We start from the raw sequence: 18,429 nt of genomic DNA, 5'->3' as shown, positions 1-18,429 counted from the left end.
AAACATTAAAATAAATTTCATGTAGTTCCTCAGGGCCATGAAGCGGCTGACAAAATTCCACTAACTAAGTTAGGTCGCCGTCAGTACACCATTACCCACACGGAATCGATTGTCGAGCGGTCCATTATATGTCAGATCGATGCAGTGCAAGGAAGCAAAAGAATAACAATTCGTTCCCCTGTGCAGGTATATAATTTAATTCAATGTGCACTTAAGAATAATAGTGTTAATAAAATATGCTTACCTTTATTAATAAATAACTTTAAAAAAATGTTCTTTGGGGAGCTATACATTTTCTATATACTATGATGTAAAAACTGAAATGATAGAATATGGTTCATATTCTGCTTTCTGCTTTGGTATAATTGGGTTTAATGGATAGCAAGTGTTAATTTTATTTAGATTGTATAATCAAAAATATACTTAACAATCTAATACGTTCAGCATCTGAGACCTTTTCAAGTTATTCCTTTACATACCGTGCTGGAGGTTCTGCACCAATGCCCTGAATTGCTTTCCAGTCCACCCACATGAAGCTTCCTCTTTTAAGAATAATGTGGGGTATCATGAGCTTTTGACAAGTAGTCCAAAATAAGTAATTTCAAATCGGAAAGTCCGTTTCTTTTTCCAGCATTATCTCACTATATCTTTGTGTATATCAGCTACCAAAAGTTTTGTAAAAATGCAGAAATTTGAATTTGTATGTTAAATCTCTCGTGGAATTCATTTTTTAACTTTTCAACTTGCAGATAAAAAATCATTTTTCATTGCCATTCAATGTCTTAGAAGACGTGGAATCCGATTTGAAGCTGCTTGGTACCATTCAGCCAAATGAAGATTTTAATGTCCCTTTGCTTTCTTACAGGTATTTGGATTGAATTGTCTTGTCTAAAGTATTTTAATTTTGCATGGAACAACTTGCTTTGTATTGATACAGTACAAGTAACATAAATATCAAAGCCTGTAAAATTGTATCAATACAACCTTGTTACTGTGGACAAACCCTCGCATGCTGTTTGAATTCAGCTTTACAGCATTTACCATGTGCAGACCCCCCATCCTTCCTGCGGTAGAGTTTACAGATTTATGAGATTCTATTGATGTAACCTTGATGAATTGCAGTAGTGCATTTTGGAAACCACACACATTGCAACAACTGAATATTTGTGATGAAGATAATGGGTGCTTAGATTGTAAGGCATAATGCCAATCAATTAGATTACTTGGATCTGGAATAAATCAAGCTTCAGCATTTTTTTAGAGCTACGCTCATCCTAGTTTGTGGAGGGTATATCACCACCCTCTTGATGTTGAAAATAATTTGGAGACCTGGATCTCTGAAGCTGAGTAACTGCCGATCTAATTGTTGACGATGACTGACCGAACAAACCTTAGTTTCTTGAAAAATATTGTTATTCGCACAGGTCAATTTAGGATCATGGATCCCAGCATACTTTGGGATAATGTCTACGAAGATCAACATTAAAATTGCCGCCGTTTTCAATATCCCGAATTTGGCCCTTATGGTTTGTTCTGCAGCTACAAGTTTACAAATACAACAAATGATAATGCTAGGTTTGAATCCTTTAAAAGATGTTTGAAGTGTTCAAATGCAGTATAGCTCAGTAGAAGTTTCTTGTGTCAATAAGTTTTATTTTCACAATGGATTACCAGCTTCCAGAGTATTGTGCAGCAGGTCTGAATATTTAACTGCAAGTATGGATTTCCTTTTAAATGAAGATTTTGCAGAGCAATCCTCGCAAGTCTATGCGACTGGAAAAACTGATGTTATTTGGTAACGTGTTAAAAGATGGTATATGAACAGGGAAATAATGGAAATGCATAGTAGGTCAGACTTTATCTGTGGTGAGAGAAAAGGTAAGGAAGTAAATATATTTTGTCTCCTTGGGTTGGGTAGGAAAGTGCCATGAGAAAGGGGTGGATATTGAAAATGGAAGAATGAGCCAGATTTGCAGAGGAAATTGCTATAGGGAAGGGGAAGATGTGTCTTGATGCCATTAAATTGAAGGTGAAGAAATTACTGACATTGAATGGTGGCTAGTGGTGTGGAAAATTATCACAAGGGGACCCTTATCTTTGCCTCTGAATAAGCGGAGAGGTGATGAGAACTGAAGTGCAGGAAAAGGAACAGATATTGTTGAAAGCCCTGTCAACAAAAATGGAGGTGCAGGAAAAGAAAGACATGTCGGACAACTGGTGTGGAAAGATGTAAATACAGGTGCACAACCTTTTATCCGACAGCCTTGGGACCAGACACTTTTCGTAATTCAGAATTTGTCGGTCTTCGGAATGGAACTTTTTTAGCGTAGATTTTAATGGCTGGCTCAGTGGTAGAGTGCTCGGCTCATATCCGCAAGGTCGCGAGTTTGCGCCTTGATCCCGGCAGTTACTCGGTCACGGGTTTGAGTCTTCAATGTCGTTTTTTCTTGCAGAATAAATGTCTGTATGAAATGCAGTGTGTTGAATGAATTCCTGAATTTGTAAATGTGCCCGCAGCATTGAATCACCTCTCGCACTCATGTCACCCTAGCGGGGCTACATGCCCTTAGGCGGCCTAGCTCGGGGATTCTTGAATCCCCGAGCTAGGTCGTGAATCCCCGAGCTAGGTCGTGAGTTTGCGCCTTGATCCTGGCAGTTACTCGGTCGCGAGTTTGAGTCTTCAATGTAGTTTTTTCTTGCAGAATAATTGTTTGTATGAAATGCAGTGTAGGAGAGGTGTACTGACCTTGGGCAGAACTTTGGAAGTGATTGCCCACCAGTCTAAAAAGCCGCTGTGTCTCCCTGTCCCTGGGATAGCAGGGGGCGATCAAACAGCACAATACTCCCCTCCCCCTCCAACTCCAGAGGAATCCGCTCCCCGATGGGCCGCTACGGCGACAAGTGGCAATTTGCCCACAGTCCGAGTTGCGCCACCCCAAGAACAATTCGTACCTTGCACACCATCAGCTTCTGCCCCTACGTGTTCCTCTGGAGTTGGAGCGGGGCTGGGCTGGAGTTGCTGCTGGCTGTGGGTCTTTGGGATCTCCGTGCTTGCAATGGGCCTGGGGGCCGCTGTCCCGTTGGTCCTGACGTCTCCGGCCACCCCCCTGGACTGGAGATGAGACTGGGAACTGTACCGCCCTTGCCCCCTCCCTCTGCAACTGCAAACAACCCCACTCTCCTGCAAGGGCGGTACAGTTCCCGGAGGATAGCAGGTGGCCGGAGACGTCAGGACCAACAGGAACCCGCTCCCCGATGGGCCCCTACGACGCCCCGAGCGGCGCCCCGTCATCCGCAACCCAGGTTCCTCTGTAGTTGGAGCGGGGCTGGGCTGGGCTGCTGTTGGCTGTGGGTCTCTGGGTTCTCCGTGCTTGCGGTGGGCCTGGTGGTCGACGTCTAATTGGTCCTGACGTCTCCGGTGACTGCACTGACCTGCTGGCTGCCATCGCCGACGTGAAGACAGTGCAAAGCCCCCACGCCGGTGCAATGAGCGGGGAGCTGGAGAGGGGAGGGATGGGGTCACACACATGGCCGGGAAGCAGAGGGGTTTAGGTGGGGTGAAACTGAAGGGAGCGACAATCTGCTGCTGCCTGCACGCTGAGTTTAAAAAGTTCCCCCGCAAGACTCACGATACACTGTGTATCGTGAGTCTACTGTGGGAACTTTTTAACTCAGCGGGCAGGTAGCAGCATATTGTCAATTATTAACCCTCCCGCGCAATATACCCTCACCTTCTCTTTTATGAATGGGGATTTAGTTCCCCTTTCTTCGAGGACCGACCGGAGGTTCCGCTGTCACCTCTGCGGGCCACCTCGGTGAACGTTTTCAAGGACCTTTCTTCAAGGACCGAAAAAAACTTCCGCTATTCGGAGGTTTTCGTTATTTGGATCTTCGGATAAAAGGTTGTGCACCTGTAGTAGAACAGATATGACAGAATCAAATACATTGGAGAATGGAACGGAATTTTTCAGAAAGCAGAGTGAGTGGAGCTGGGAGTCAAAATAGTTGTGTCTGGGCTTATCGTGGATGTTAAGATGAAAGTAGCGAAGTAAGGGAACAGAAAAGTCAAAGATGGAACATGTGAAAGTAATGGGCTTGTCCCACTTACGCGACTTTTTAGGCGACCACAGGAGACTATGAGGTCGCCACATGTTCGCTGGTGGTTGCCGGGGTGTCGCCAACATGGTGGTGAGTAGTTCCCGCATTCTCGTAACTAGTTGCGGCTTCATTCTGATCGCCGCTAATTTTTCAACATGTTGAAACATTAGCGGCGACCAGAATTTTGACGACTTGGAGAGTAGCTAGAATTCTCGTGACGTAAGTGCCGTGGTAGTGGGTTGCCAGGCGGTCGTAGGTTGTCATAATTTGTCGTAGGTTGTCGCCGGTGCCGTCCGGTGAATTTCATTAGCTCATTGGGGGAAAAAACGTAAACAGTAGTTTTCAGAAGCAAGGATAACCTACCGATGATGTTAATGTCCGCCGAGCTTCACAGCCGTGTATCTCTGGCTTCTTAAAAGTTGTCTCCACTCCTTCTCCCCACCCCATCTCCCCCCCACCTCATCTCCCCCCATCTCCCCATTCCCCCCCCCTTTTAAAGGAGTTAAGTGACCCTTCCTGTACACTGTGCTTTCACCGTCTTAATTACAGCGCCAACCTTCCTGTTTATCGTGGTGTGTCTGTATCACATTGGCTTTGCACTGTGTGAATTTCACTCAGACAGCACTCCCCCGCTTGCCCTGTCCCCTGGCTGCATAACTGGCTGGTGAAGGAAGTGATGTGTGTGTCTGTCCCACTCTGACAGTCGCCGTTCCGGTCGCCGATTTTTCAGGGACCTGCTACGACTTGACAGTCACTGGCAGTCGCCTGAAAAATTGGCTAAGTGGGACAGGCCCATAAAAGTATGATACTCAAGCCGAAGTTAAGGAAAACAAAAATGCATGTTTGCAAACAACATATGCTGGTTGTATTTGTATTTAGATTTGAAGCAGAGTAAATGTGTTTGTCTGATAAAATAAATATTTAAATATCTAATTTTAAAACAATTTATTTTAATGTTTTTTTATAGATCTGATCTCCGTTTACAATTAATGATGAAAGACAAGGAATCCTATGCTCCCTGTGACGCTATCACTTTTGGTCATGTGAATACAGACACTAAAATTGTATTTCATCGCAAATGTGGTGTTCCTGAGGGTAATGAGCAAGATTCACTGATCATCAATATAGTTGCAGTGCATGACAACCTGACATCCGATGAGCCTGAGGAAAATAAGAATGCTTATTTGCTCCATTTGTGGCCTACTGCAATTCTACAAAACCTTTTGCCTTGTTCAGTGGATGTTAGCTTAACAGAGGTAAATTTACTAGCCTGTTTGTTTTTTATTTTTTTGTTTGTTCTTTTGTCCTGTTTTAGTTAATTTTTGGTTTTATTTTAATTTTATTATGTTGTGTGTGGGGTGGGGGGGGAGAAACGTGTTTTTTGTCTCTTCCTTCAAGGGGGGATGCGACTTCTCTTGTCGTATCCCCCATGTCCGTCTCCGTCTGCACCAAGGCCTAATGGCGGAGCTGGTGGCCTCGGAGCTGGGGCAGCGTTCCAGCGGCAACAACAGAGCTGTGGCGTTCCGGCGGCAGCGGCAGCGGCGACCCGACATCGGAACTGTGGCGTTCCGGCGGCAGCGGTGACCCGACATCGGAACTGTGGCGTTCCAGCGGCCACGGCGACCCGACATCGGAACTGTGGCGTACCAGCGGCAGCGGCGACCCGACAACGGAGCTGTGGCATTCCAGCGGCAGCGGCGACCCGACATCGGAACTGTGGCGTTCCAGCGGCAGCGGCGACCCGACAACGGAATTGTGGCGTTCCAGCGGCAGCGGCGACCCGACAATGGAGCTGTGGCGTCCCGGCAGCAGCGGCGACCCGACAACGGAATTGTGGCGTTGCAGCGGCGACCCGACATCGGAGCTGTGGCGTCCCGGCAGCAGCAGCGACCCGACAATGGAGCTGTGGCGTTCCCGCGGCAGCGGCGACCCGACATCGGAACTGTGGTGTTCCGGTGGCAGCAGCGACCCGACATCGGAACTGTGGCGTTGCAGCGGCGACCCGACATCGGAACTGTGGCGTTCCGGCAGCAGCGGCGACCCGACCACGGAGCTGTGGCGTTCCAGCGGCAGTGGCGACCTGACCTCGGAGGATCGGCCACGGGCCCGGTGGACGACAGCGTCGGGAGCTCACAGGTCTCCTCGGAGCAGAGGGAAGAGACAAGGACTTTAAGATTTTTGCCTTCCATCACAGTGAGGAGGTGCCTGGTGAACTCACTGTGGTGGATGTTAAATTTGTGTTTATTGTGTGTTTTTGTCATTTTTATTATATGTATGACTGCAAGGCAATGAAATTTCGTTCAGACTGAAAGGTCTGAATGACAATAAAGGCTACTTTACTTTACTTTACTGTGTACAGTGCCCTGCATAATGTTTGGGACAGACACTCATCATTTATTTATTTCCCTCTGTACTCCACAATTTGAGATTTATAATGGAAAAAAAATTACATGTGGTTAAAGTGCACATTGTCAGATTTTTAATAAAGGACATTTTCATACAAGGTACACAAAAAGGCTGGAGAAACTCAGCGGGTGCAGCAGCATCTATGGAGCGAAGGAGATAGGTAATGTTTCGGGCCAAAACCCTTCTTCATACAGTTTGGTTTCACCATGTAGAAATTACAGCAGTGTTTATACATAGTCTCCCATTTCAGGGCACCATAATGTTTGGGACACATGGCTTCACAATTGTTTGTAATTGCATAGGTGCGTAATAATTGCCTCCTTAATGCAGGTATAAGAAAGCTCTCATCGCCTAGTCTTTCCATCGGCTTTGGATACTTTTATTGTTGTTTATCAACATGAGGACCAAATTTGTGCCAATGAAAGTCAAAGAAGCCATTATAAGACTGAAACAAGAATGAAACTGTTGGAGACGTCAGCCAAACCTTAGGCTTACCAAAATCAACTGTTTGGAACATCATTAAGAAGAAAGAGAGCACTGGTGAGCTTACTAATCGCAACAGGACTGGCAGGACAAGGAAGACCTTCAAAGCTGATGACAGAAGAATTCTCTGTATAATAAAGAAAAATCCCCAAACAACTGACGGACAGATCAGAAACACTCTTCAGGAGGCAGGTGTGGATTTGTCAATGACCACTGTCCGCCGAAGACTTCATGAACAGAAATACAGAGGATACACTGCAAGATGCAAACCACTAGTTAGCTGCAAAAAAAGGATGATCGGGTTACGGTTTACCAAGAAGTACTTAGAGGAGCAACCACAGTTCTGGAAAAAGGGCTTGTGGACAGATGAGACGAAGATTAACATATCAGAGTGATGGCAAGAGCAAAGTATGGAGGGGAGAAGGAACTGCCCAAGATCCAAAGCATACCACCTCTTCTGTGAAACATGGTGGTGGGGGTGTTATGGCCTGGGTATGTATGGCTGCTGAAGGTTTTTTTTTCATCTTCATTGATGATACAACTGCTGATGGTTGTAGCATAATGAATTCTGAAGTGTATAGACACATCCTATCTGCTCGTTCAAACAAATGCCTCAAAACTCTTGTGAATCTTGCCTTGGAGGGCGGTGGAGGTGGGTTCTCTGGATGCTTTCAAGAGAGAGCTAGATAGGGCTCTTAAAAATAGCGGAGTCGGGGGATATGGGGAGAAAGCAGAAACAGGGTACTGATTGCGGATGATCAGCCATGGTCACATTGAATGGCGGTGCTGGCTCGAAGGGCCGAATGGCCTACTCCTGCACCTATTGTCTATAACTCATTGGCCGGTGGTTGATTCTACAGCAAGACATTCCAAACATTCTTCTAAAGCAACAAAGGAGCTTTTCAAAGCAAATAAATTGTCAATTCTTGAGTGGACATGTCAATCACCTGATCTGAACCCAATTTAGCATGCCTTTTATATGCTGAAGAGAAAACTGAAGGGGACTAGCCCCCAAAACACGCATGAACTAAAGATGGCTGCAATTTAGGCCTGCAGAGCATCACCCAGCAATTTGTGATGTTCATGAATTGCAGACTTCAAGCAGTCATTGCATGCAAAGGATATGCAACAAAATACTAAACATGACTATAATTTACATGACATCGCTGTGTCCCAAACATTATGGTGCCCTGAAATGGGAGTACAATGTATAAACACTGCTGTAATTTCTACATGGTGAAACCAAAATGTATAAACATGGCCTTTATTAAAATCTGGCAATGTGCACTTTATCCACATGTGATTTTTTTTTTTCTCTATTACAAATCTCAAATTGTGGAGTAGTGGTAAATAAATAAATGATGGGTCTTTGTCCCAAACATTATAGACGGCACTGTATATACCCATGATTACTGTCAATTTTGTTTTCTTTGCATTTGTACAAAATCCTGCCATTACAAGAGTTACTACGTCCAATGTCATTTTATTTTGAAGAGCCCCATGAAAATATATCCTTAACTCATGTGCAACTAGATTTTCAATGTTGTTAACTCATAAATAAAACAAACTAGTTTGGACCCCATTGGTATTGGCCTGCAATTGTCACATTACAACTATCTGTAGACTTTAGTATGGAAACAGGCCCTTCGGCTCACCGAGTCCACTCCGACCAAGGGTCACCCCATACACTCGCACTATCCTACACACAACACACTTGGGACAATTTACAGAAGCCAATTAACCTACAAACCTGTACGTCTTTGGAATGTGGGAGGAAATGTAAGAATACAAATACTTCATTTTCAAACATAAATTTAAATGTTCCTTATGATTATGAAGTCTTTCAATTCTCATTGTACAATCCATTATGAAGCCTGGCAGATTATGGAATTTATTTTAATTTCTATTTTTTTAAATAACAAAGCTTTCTTTGTCCATATTTGTCTGAACATAGTTGTTATGTGGAAATGTAATAGTTGTTGGGAAGTAAAATTGTAACAAATTTTCAAAAAATAATGCATTGTTTCAGGAAAGTGTAGAACGAACGTTGAAGATTGATGAAGGAAATTCTGCACAACTTCATGATGCTGTATTGGACAAATCAAGATTGACCTTCGCTATAAATTATTTGGACCATAATTGGTCAGGAGAATATAACATCAGAAGCAACCAAGCTGACATTGAATTAATCAAATTTAAAACAAAAATTGATGATGAGGAGAGTGAAATGGATATTGCAATCCTTGTGACAAACAATGTGGGACATACTTTATTGACATTGCATAGCCCGTATTGGATGATAAATAAAACCGGACGATTGCTTCAGTATAAAGCTGATGATGTTCACCGTAAACATCCTTTGGATTACAAAAAGCCTCTGCTCTTTTCTTTCGGATCCAAATGCATATTCCAAAAGAACAAGGTAGGCTGCTCCTTCTGTTTTATCACCACAACGTTTAATGTCTTTGCTTCAATAATTATGAATAAAAAGAGTAAAATTACATCCTACATTAACAGTATGGTGCAGTGTGTAACTCAGTCTCTTCATTACAGGAAAGATGTGGAGGCTTTGCAGATGGTGCAGAATAGCTTAGAGTCATAAAATCATACAGCGTAGAAACAGGCCCTTCGATACAATTTGTCCAAGCCAACCAACATGTCACATCTACACTATCCCACCTGGCCACACTTGGCCCATAATCCTCTAAATCTATCCTATCAACCACCCTTTGTGTAAAAAAAAAAACCTGCCCTCAGGTTCCTATTACATCTTCTCCCCCCCCCCCCCCCCCCCCCCCCCCCCCCCACCACCACCTTAATCTAATGTCCTCTGGTTCTTGATTCCCCTACTCTGAGCAAACGAGTCTGTATTTACCTGATCTATGCCTCATGATTTTGAACACCTCTATAAGATCACCCCCTCATCCACCAATGCTCCATGGAATAAAGTCCGAGACTGCACAACCTTTCTCTGTAGCTCAGGCCCTCTAGTCCTCGTAACATTCTCGTAAATCTTTTCTGCAATCAGCTTGACATGTTTCCTATAACTCGGTGATGAAAATAGGACACTGAACTCTAAATATGGTCTGACCATTGTTCAACTGTAGGATGAGCTCCGAACTTCGATACTCAATATTCTGTCTGTTGAAGGCCAATGTGCCAAAAGCTTTTTTTGACAGATGTACTGTACAACTCCATGGATTAGAAGATTTTAGCTTTAAGGAGAGGTTAGAAAACTTGGATTGTTTTCTCTGGAGCTTTGCTGGCTTGAGGAGAGGCCTGGTAGAAGCGAATAAAATATGGGATGTACATAGAAACATAGAAAATAGGTGCAGGAGTAGGCCATTCGGCCCTTCGAGCCTGCACCGCCATTCAATATGATCATGGCTGATCATCCAACTCGGTATCCTGTACCTGCCTTCTCTCCATACCCCCTGATCCCTTTAGCCACAAGGGCCACATCTAACTCCCTCATAAATATAGCCAATGAACTGTCCTCAACTACCTTCTGTGGCAGAGAGTTCCAGAGATTCACCACTCTCTGTGTGAAAAATGTTTTTCTCATCTTGGTCCTATAGGATTTCCCCTTTATCCTTAAACTGTGACCCCCTTGTCCTGGACTTCCCCAACATCGGGAACAATCTTCCTGCATCTAGCCTGTCCAACCCCTCAAGAATTTTGTAAGTTTCTATAAGGTCCCCCCTCAATCTTCTAAATTCTAGCGAGTACAAGCCGAGTCTATCCAGTCTTTCTTCATATGAAAGTCCTGACATCCCAGGAATCAGTCTGTTGAACCTTCTCTGCACTCCCTCTATGGCAAGAATGTCTTTCCTCAGATTTGGAGACCAAAACTGTACACAATACTCCAGGTGTGGTCTCACCAATACCCTGTACAACTGCAGTAGAACCTCCCTGCTCCTATACTCAAATCCTTTTGCTATGAATGCTAACATACCATTCACTTTCTTCACTGCCTGCTGCACCTGCATGCCTACTTTCAATGACTGGTGTACCATGACGCCCAGGTCTCGTTGCATCTCCCGTTTTCCTAATCGGCCACCATTTAGATAATAGTCTACTTTCCTGTTGATTGATTGATTGATTCTTTTAATGATTTTAATGTTTTTGCCACCAAAGTGGATAACCTCACATTTATCCACATTAAACTGTATACTGCATCTGCCATGCATTTGCCCACTCACCCAGCCTATCCAAGTCACCTTGCAGCCTCCTAGCATCCTCCTCACAGCTAATGGTGCCCCCCAGCTTCGTGTCATCCGCAAACTTGGAGATGTTGCATTCAATTTCCTCGTCCAAATCATTAATATATATTGTAAATAGCTGGGATCCCAGCACTGAGCCTTGCGGCACCCCACTAGTCACTGCCTGCCATTCTGAAAAGGACCCGTTTACTCCTACTCTTTGCTTCCTGTCTGTCAGCCAGTTCTCTATCCACATCAATACGGAACCCCCAATACCGTGTGCTTTAAGTTTGTATACTAATCTCTTATGTGGGACCTTGTCGAAAGCCTTCTGAAAGTCCAGATATAACACATCCACTGGTTCTCCCTTATCCACTACTAGTTACATCCTCAAAAAATTCTATAAGATTCGGCAGACATGATTTACCTTTCGTAAATCCATGCTGACTTTGTCCAATGATTTCACCACCTTCCAAATGTGCTGCTATCCCATCTTTAATAACTGACTCTAGCAGTTTCCCCACTACCAATGTTAGACTAACTGGTCTGTAATTCCCCGTTCTCTCTCTCCCTCCCTTTTTAAAAAGTGGTGATACATTAGCTGCCCTCCAATCCTCAGGAACTACTCCAGAATATAAAGAGTTTTGAAAAATTATCACTAATGCATCCACTATTTCTGGTGCTACTTCCTTAAGTACTCTGGGATGCAGCCTATCCGGCCCTGGGGATTTATCGGCCTTTAATCCATTGAATTTACCTAACACCACTTCCCGGCTAACCTGGATTTCACTCAGTTGCTCCATCGCATTTGACCCGCGGTCCCCTGCTATTTCCGGCAGATTTTTTATGTCTTCCTTAGTGAAGACGGAACCAAAGTAGTTATTCAATTGGTACAGATTGAGGAGAGAGCCAGATTCTTTCTCCCAGAGTGAAAATGTTAGATGCCAGATGACATTGCTTTAAGGTGAGAGGGAGAAGTATTTAAGGGAGAAGTGCGGGTAAGGTTTATTTAAACGAATTGAGTAGTAGATGCATAGAATGCGCTGCTAGGGATGATGGTGGAAGCAAATACGATAGTGCTGTTTTAAAGGCTTTTATATAGGCACATGAGTCTGCAGGCAATGGAGGAAAATGGAACGTGTATGGGCAAAAGGAATTTGTTTTATTTGGCATCATCTTCTGCATGGACATTGGGGGCTCAAGGGCCTCTTCAGTGCTCTATTGTTTACTGTTTTAACACTTGTTTACAGGGAACTTAGGTGGGAGATTAACTGTAATACAAGTGTATGAATGTTTGGATACTGGCTGCATTCTCTGAATTCCACTTTCACCCAGTCCCGAGAGAGGTATATTGTCTATCGTTAAATGTTAATCTGTCATTTGGATTCAGAGTTTAGCACAATGTTGCTGTTATTAACATTATCCATCCATTCCTCCTCTCTCAACTGATGACTTGATTATATGATGAGGGAATAATTACTCCATGAGGTCAGTACGCATTCCAGTAGCACATCCAGGATGTTAAGAATTAATATAGTTCAGAATTATTGCATTTCCATCTTAACTTGTGGCTCTTTATTAGAGCTCCCAACACCTTGAGCTTTTCTGATTGGATAGATTAGATGTTCCAAAGATTTTGCCCATCTTTTTCAGTCAACCAATTCAATAAATTGACACCATTGTTCTGAAATGTTGAAATATAGATTTCAGTTATTTTAATAATTGTGCTTCATTATTTTTTTTATAGATTTCAGATTATTTTTTTATAGATTATAGATTATTATTTAGATTTCAGTTATTTTTATAATTGTGCACATTTAGGAGATTGAGAGGGGATCTTATAGAAACTTACAAAATTCTTAAGGGATTGGACAGGCTAGATGCAGGAAGATTGTTCCCGATGTTGGGGAAGTCCAGGACAAGGGGTCACAGCTTAAGGATAAGGGGGAAATCCTTTAAAACCGAGATGAGGAGAACTTTTTTCACACAGAGAGTGGTGAATCTCTGGAACTCTCTGCCACAGAGGGTAGTTGAGGCCAGTTCATTGGCTATATTTAAGAGGGAGTTAGGTGTGGCCCTTGTGGCCAAGGGGATCAGAGGGTATGGAGAGAAGGCAGGTACGGGATACTGAGTTGGATGATCAGCCATGATAGTATTGAATGGCAGTGCAGGCTCGAAGGGCCGAATGGCCTACTCCTGCACCTAATTTCTATGTTTCTATCTGTTTCTATTATCATCTCTGACCTTAAAATGGTGTAAATATCAAAATATTTTTGTAAAGCAGTAGATTTTAATGGTTAATTAATATTACAAAGTGAAATACCATATACTTATTAACTGCTTCAACTCAGTCATTGAATTTAAATGTTCAATTAAATATCTCAATTACACCATTGTTAAATGGGCAAGTATCTCCTTTTATATTTGGTGTTTAGCACCATAAAAATAATTTACGTGCAATGATATGTCAAACCATGAGATTTCTGACATTTCTAGGGGCGAGACCATGAAGATTTTTTTTCTTTCTCCATTCCCCTGATTTGGTTTTATCCCAATAAACTCTGCAGATTTGACTATTGTACTTGCATAACTTCATGACGGTTTGTTTTCATGTTTGGATTAAAATCCTCTTAAATCCTTCATCTAGTTCATTGTACTTAAGATTGAAAAGTTTAAAAAAGTTGGCCCACATATTGTAAGATTCACAAATATATTCAAAACATCATCCTTTCATATGTTATACCCTTATTGGAAGTGATTTGCAATTATGTGGTCTGCTAAGTGTAAAAGTAATTTGGCAATTAGTTCACTGTTGGTGGAAAGCATGACAGATGCTTTTGACAAAGTCAACGAGTTCAAGTACTTTCAGCATAAAGTGAAACACAATAAAATTGTATCTGTTTAATACTATACTTTAATAACAGGTTCAACTTCGAATAACTGACAGCCAATTGTCAGATTCATTTTCTCTGGATACTGTGGGCAGTTATGGCTCTGTTAAATGCAAAGGACCAAAAAGGGAGTATCAGGTATGATATTTACTTAAAATTCTGACTGTGACAGTTTTATATATGATTAACTGTGTGTATAGAAACATAGAAAATAGGTGGAGGAATTGGCCATTCGGCCCTTCGAGCCACACTGCCATCCAATATGATCTTGGCTGATCATCCAAAATCAGTACCCCGTTCCTGCTTTTTACTCGTATCACTTGAGTCCGTAAGCCCAGAGAGCTATATCTAAATCTCTCTTGAAAACATCCAGTGAATTGGCCTCCATTGCCTCCTGTGGCAGAGAATTTCACTGATTCACAACTCTCTGGGTGAAAACGTTTTTCCTCATCTCAGTCCTAAATGAATATCCCTTATTCTTAAACTGTGACCCCTGGTTCTGGACTCCTCCCACATCTGGAACATTTTTCCTGCATCTAGCCTGTCCAATCCCTTAAGAATTTGTTATGTTTCTATAAACCTCTCATCCTAAATTCCACAGAATGCAAGCCCAGTCGCCCCATTCTTTCATCATATGTCAGTCCCGCCATCCAGGGAATTAACCTGATGAACAAACGCTTTACTCCCTCAATAGCAAGAATGTCCTTCCTCAAATTAGGAGACCAAAACTGCACACAATACTCCAGGTGTGGTCTCACCAGGGCCCTGTACAACTGCAGTTGGACCTCCTTGCCCCTTAACTCAAATACTCTTGCAGTGAAGGCCAACATGCCATTAGCTTTCTTCACTGCCTGCTGCACCTGCATGCTTACTTTCAGTGACTGATGTACAAGGACACCCAAGTCTTGTTGCACCTTCCCTTTTCCTAATCTGACAGCATTCAGATAATAATCTGCCTTCTTGTTCTTGCCACCAAAGTGGTTAACCTCACATTTAACCACATGATACTGCATCTGCCCACTCATCCAACCTATCCAAGTCACCCTGCAGACTCATTGCATCCTCCTCACAGTTCACACTGCCACCCAGCTTTGTGTCATTCGCAAATTTGGAGATGTTATATTTAATTCCTTTGTCTAAATCGTTAATATATATTGTAAATTACTGGGGTCCCAGCACTGAGCCTTGTGGCACCCCGCTAGTCACTACCTGCCATTCTGAAAAGGACCCGTTAATTCCTACTCTCTGCCAACCTGTTCTCTATCCATGTCAATACCCTACCCGAAATACCATGTGCTCTAATTTTGCACACTAATCTCTTGCGTGGGACCTTGTCAAAGGCTTCTTGAAAGTCTAGATACACCACATCCACTGGCTCTCATCCATTCTACTTGTTACATCCTCAAAAAATTCCAGAAGATTAGTCAAGCATGATTTCTCCTTCATAAATCCATGATGACTTTGACCGATCCTGCCACTGCTTTTCAAATGCCTGTCCCACCAGCATGCGTCTAGCGCGACCAAATGTGGTAGCTTGAGGCGTACAGCCTCGCGGAGCCGGTCCCACTACGATCGCCGGAGGCGTATGGAGTTGTGTGGAGCTGGTCCCGACATCGCGCGGGGCTCCAAAAATCTTGCACTGTCCGAAAATCGGCCTGTCAGCCCGCAGCCACATTGAGGCCGTACACATGACATTGCGCGATGATGTCACCGCCCGGCGTGCCGTTGCGTGATGACGTCACCGCCCGACGCCGTGCAACGTCCAAATTTAGTTGGCCTGCCTCCTGCCCAGCTGATTGGTGAGTATGATGTCGGGACCAACCCCTCACAACTCCAGACGTCTCCGCGGTTGGAAGTGGGACCGGCCCCGCGAGGCCGTACGCCTCAAGCCACCACGTTTGGTCGCGCTAGACACATGCAATCGCATGCTGGTGGGACAGGCCCTTTAAGCATCTTCCTTACTATGTAGGCTAATTGGTCTATAATTCCCCGTTTTTTCTCTCCATCTTTTCTTAAAAATTGGGGTTATATTAGCTACCCTCCAGTCCACAGGACCTGATCCAGAGTCTATCGAACATTGGAAAATGATCACCAATGGGTCACATTCATCCATTTTTTAAATCAAATACCATTTCATTTTGTGATTTCCATTCTTTTTTTTTACCAGCTATTTTTAAGATGATAACATGTGTGATTTAGTGCATGAAATGTAGACTAATTTGGGTAAAAACTGAAAAATGCTGGAAATAAACTATGTTTCTAACGAGTAAAATCTGCATAAATACCACCTGATCAGCTAAATATTTTCAGCAGTTCACATTTTGCAGTGAGGTTTAGACCTTGAAAAATGAGAGCAAAGATTTACAGTTTGGGAATATTATTTGCTCAAGAAGCAAGTGTGTGACGTGATAGTTAATTATCCTTACTAATTGAACAAATGGAAATGGCAAAGTCTACTTTCTAATATCTCCAGTTGCAGCAAGAAGCAACAAAATTGTAAGAAATAAATTAGAAATAATTTTCATGGATTGTAAAACCTGTTCATAGGTTTCTATACATTTATAATTATTCTTGAAAAGATGATGAGGAACTGCTGCTTTCAATTACTGTTGTCCTCATGAATGCACTTCCACAGCATTGCTGGTCAAGTAGTTCCAGGATTGAAGTTGTTTTACCAAGGCAGCTGTGATCTTTTGATAAGAGAAATTTGTGTGTACAGACCTCATACTGTTTGATGGAGTTTAAGGAGGTGCTCCCCAAGTAATCTCAGCAAATTACTGCAATCTAGTTTGTAGGTTATTTCAACTGCCACCAAAATGTGTCAGTGGCAGAAATAGTCCTCCATGCAAGGGGAGATTATTCAATCCCACTCCTGACTAGTGCCTTGTAGATAATGGAAAGGCTTTGCAGAGCCAAGGAATAAGTCACTTGTCTGAAGAAGGGTCTCGACCCGAAACATCACCCATTCCTTCTCTCCAGAGATGCTGTCTGTCCCGCTGTTACTCCAGCATTTTGTGTCTATTTTCCGTGTAAACCAGCACCTGCAGTTCCTTCCGTAACAATAAGTACTTGCTACAGGAACCCAACCTTGTCGATCGGGTGGCGTCATCTGAGTGGCTGCCTCGCCAGCAGCTCGTTAGTCCTTTCACCCTTTTTCTTATTTTTAGTGTGTCTAAATGTCGGTTTTAATGTTTCTTAGTATGTGTTATGTGGGGGGTGGTAGGAGGGAATAGGCGGAAACCGTTTTTCAGTCACTTACCTGGACGGAGATGCGTCTTTTCTCTGTGTCGCATGTTTGCCCCCCCCCTCGCGGCCTACCAACTAGATTGGCGCGTCCTTTCCTAAAAAAAAAATTAATTGGAGTTTTTTTTTCTAGGTTGGTGTGAGAATAGATACCAGCAGCTTTAACCTAACGAGAATTGTTACCTTTACACCATATTACATGCTCATCAATCAAACAAAGTACAGAATAGAAGTGACTGAAGAGTGCGAGGCAAAATGGCAACGTGTTGATTCAAACCAGGTAACTTTATGGTCCTTGTTAATTGATGGGAATTAATTGCTTGAGAAAGATGACTATTGCAGGATATTACGAGTAAACTAAAGAGAAAAATTAGGGTACTTATTGGAGCAAAAATAGACCAATTTAGCAAACCTTTTTTAAATTCTGGTATATGTTTCTGGTGTCCAAGGCTCGTCTTTAAACGGTTTTAAAAGATAAATAAAACTATGTTGCTCTAGGTTAGGTTGAAACTTGTAGTGAGGGTTTGTTGGATAAATAAGCTATGTTGAAAAAAATAGACTTCTTCCTGTCTGGCGGTTGTGACTGAATTTGGATTTTAGACAAAGTTATTATTTCATGAACTATGAAAGAGGTTACCTTACTGTTGTCTGTGACTAATCGTATCACAAGTGTTTTCATGTTACAACCCTGCCAGGTTTATGTTAGACAGAGAATCATGTAGCTTCTAAATTTGCTTGTTTTCCACTTTTCTGTTTGTTAAATAATGTTTGTTTTAGTAGATTTAATTCTCCCATATTAATTTGCATCAATTGTTAAAATTGTGTAAAGGTACAAAGTCCCATAGTAAGCATGCATTTTACCTTTGTATCCTACATTTGAATCCGTATCCCTTATTGTTTGAAGTACTTTGCTTTGTTTCAATTAGTGCACCCCATTCTGGCCTGCCAGGAATTCCGAAAGACTAGCAGTTCGAATTGAAGGCAATGTGCAACCACAAAAGTTTTATTTCAACAAACAAGAAAATTGCTTGTTACTTCATCTGGAAAATAAGGTGAAGTGTTACAAAATATTGATTACACATAAGAATAAATACAAGCCTGTTTAG

The 18,429-nt window shown here is 42.7% G+C and overlaps 1 protein-coding gene across 4 annotated transcripts in view; it reads left to right on the top strand.

Annotated features, from left to right (window-relative positions):
• Nucleotides 1–18,429, top strand: part of vps13a (vacuolar protein sorting 13 homolog A) — a 329,586-nt gene that overhangs the window by 199,751 nt on the left and 111,406 nt on the right. For all 4 annotated transcript variants that reach the window (XM_055633035.1, XM_055633034.1, XM_055633037.1 and 1 more), the window contains exons 45-51: nt 26–186; nt 750–865; nt 5,066–5,354; nt 9,017–9,409; nt 14,114–14,218; nt 17,457–17,603; nt 18,250–18,375. In XM_055633035.1, the coding sequence (XP_055489010.1) occupies nt 26–186; nt 750–865; nt 5,066–5,354; nt 9,017–9,409; nt 14,114–14,218; nt 17,457–17,603; nt 18,250–18,375 (1,337 nt within the window). The remainder of the gene's footprint in view (nt 1–25; nt 187–749; nt 866–5,065; nt 5,355–9,016; nt 9,410–14,113; nt 14,219–17,456; nt 17,604–18,249; nt 18,376–18,429) is intronic.

This window comes from Leucoraja erinacea, chromosome 3 (assembly GCF_028641065.1).
Source record: "Leucoraja erinacea ecotype New England chromosome 3, Leri_hhj_1, whole genome shotgun sequence".
Classification (NCBI taxonomy): domain Eukaryota; kingdom Metazoa; phylum Chordata; class Chondrichthyes; order Rajiformes; family Rajidae; genus Leucoraja; species Leucoraja erinaceus.
This window is presented reverse-complemented; position numbering and strand designations above follow the sequence as displayed.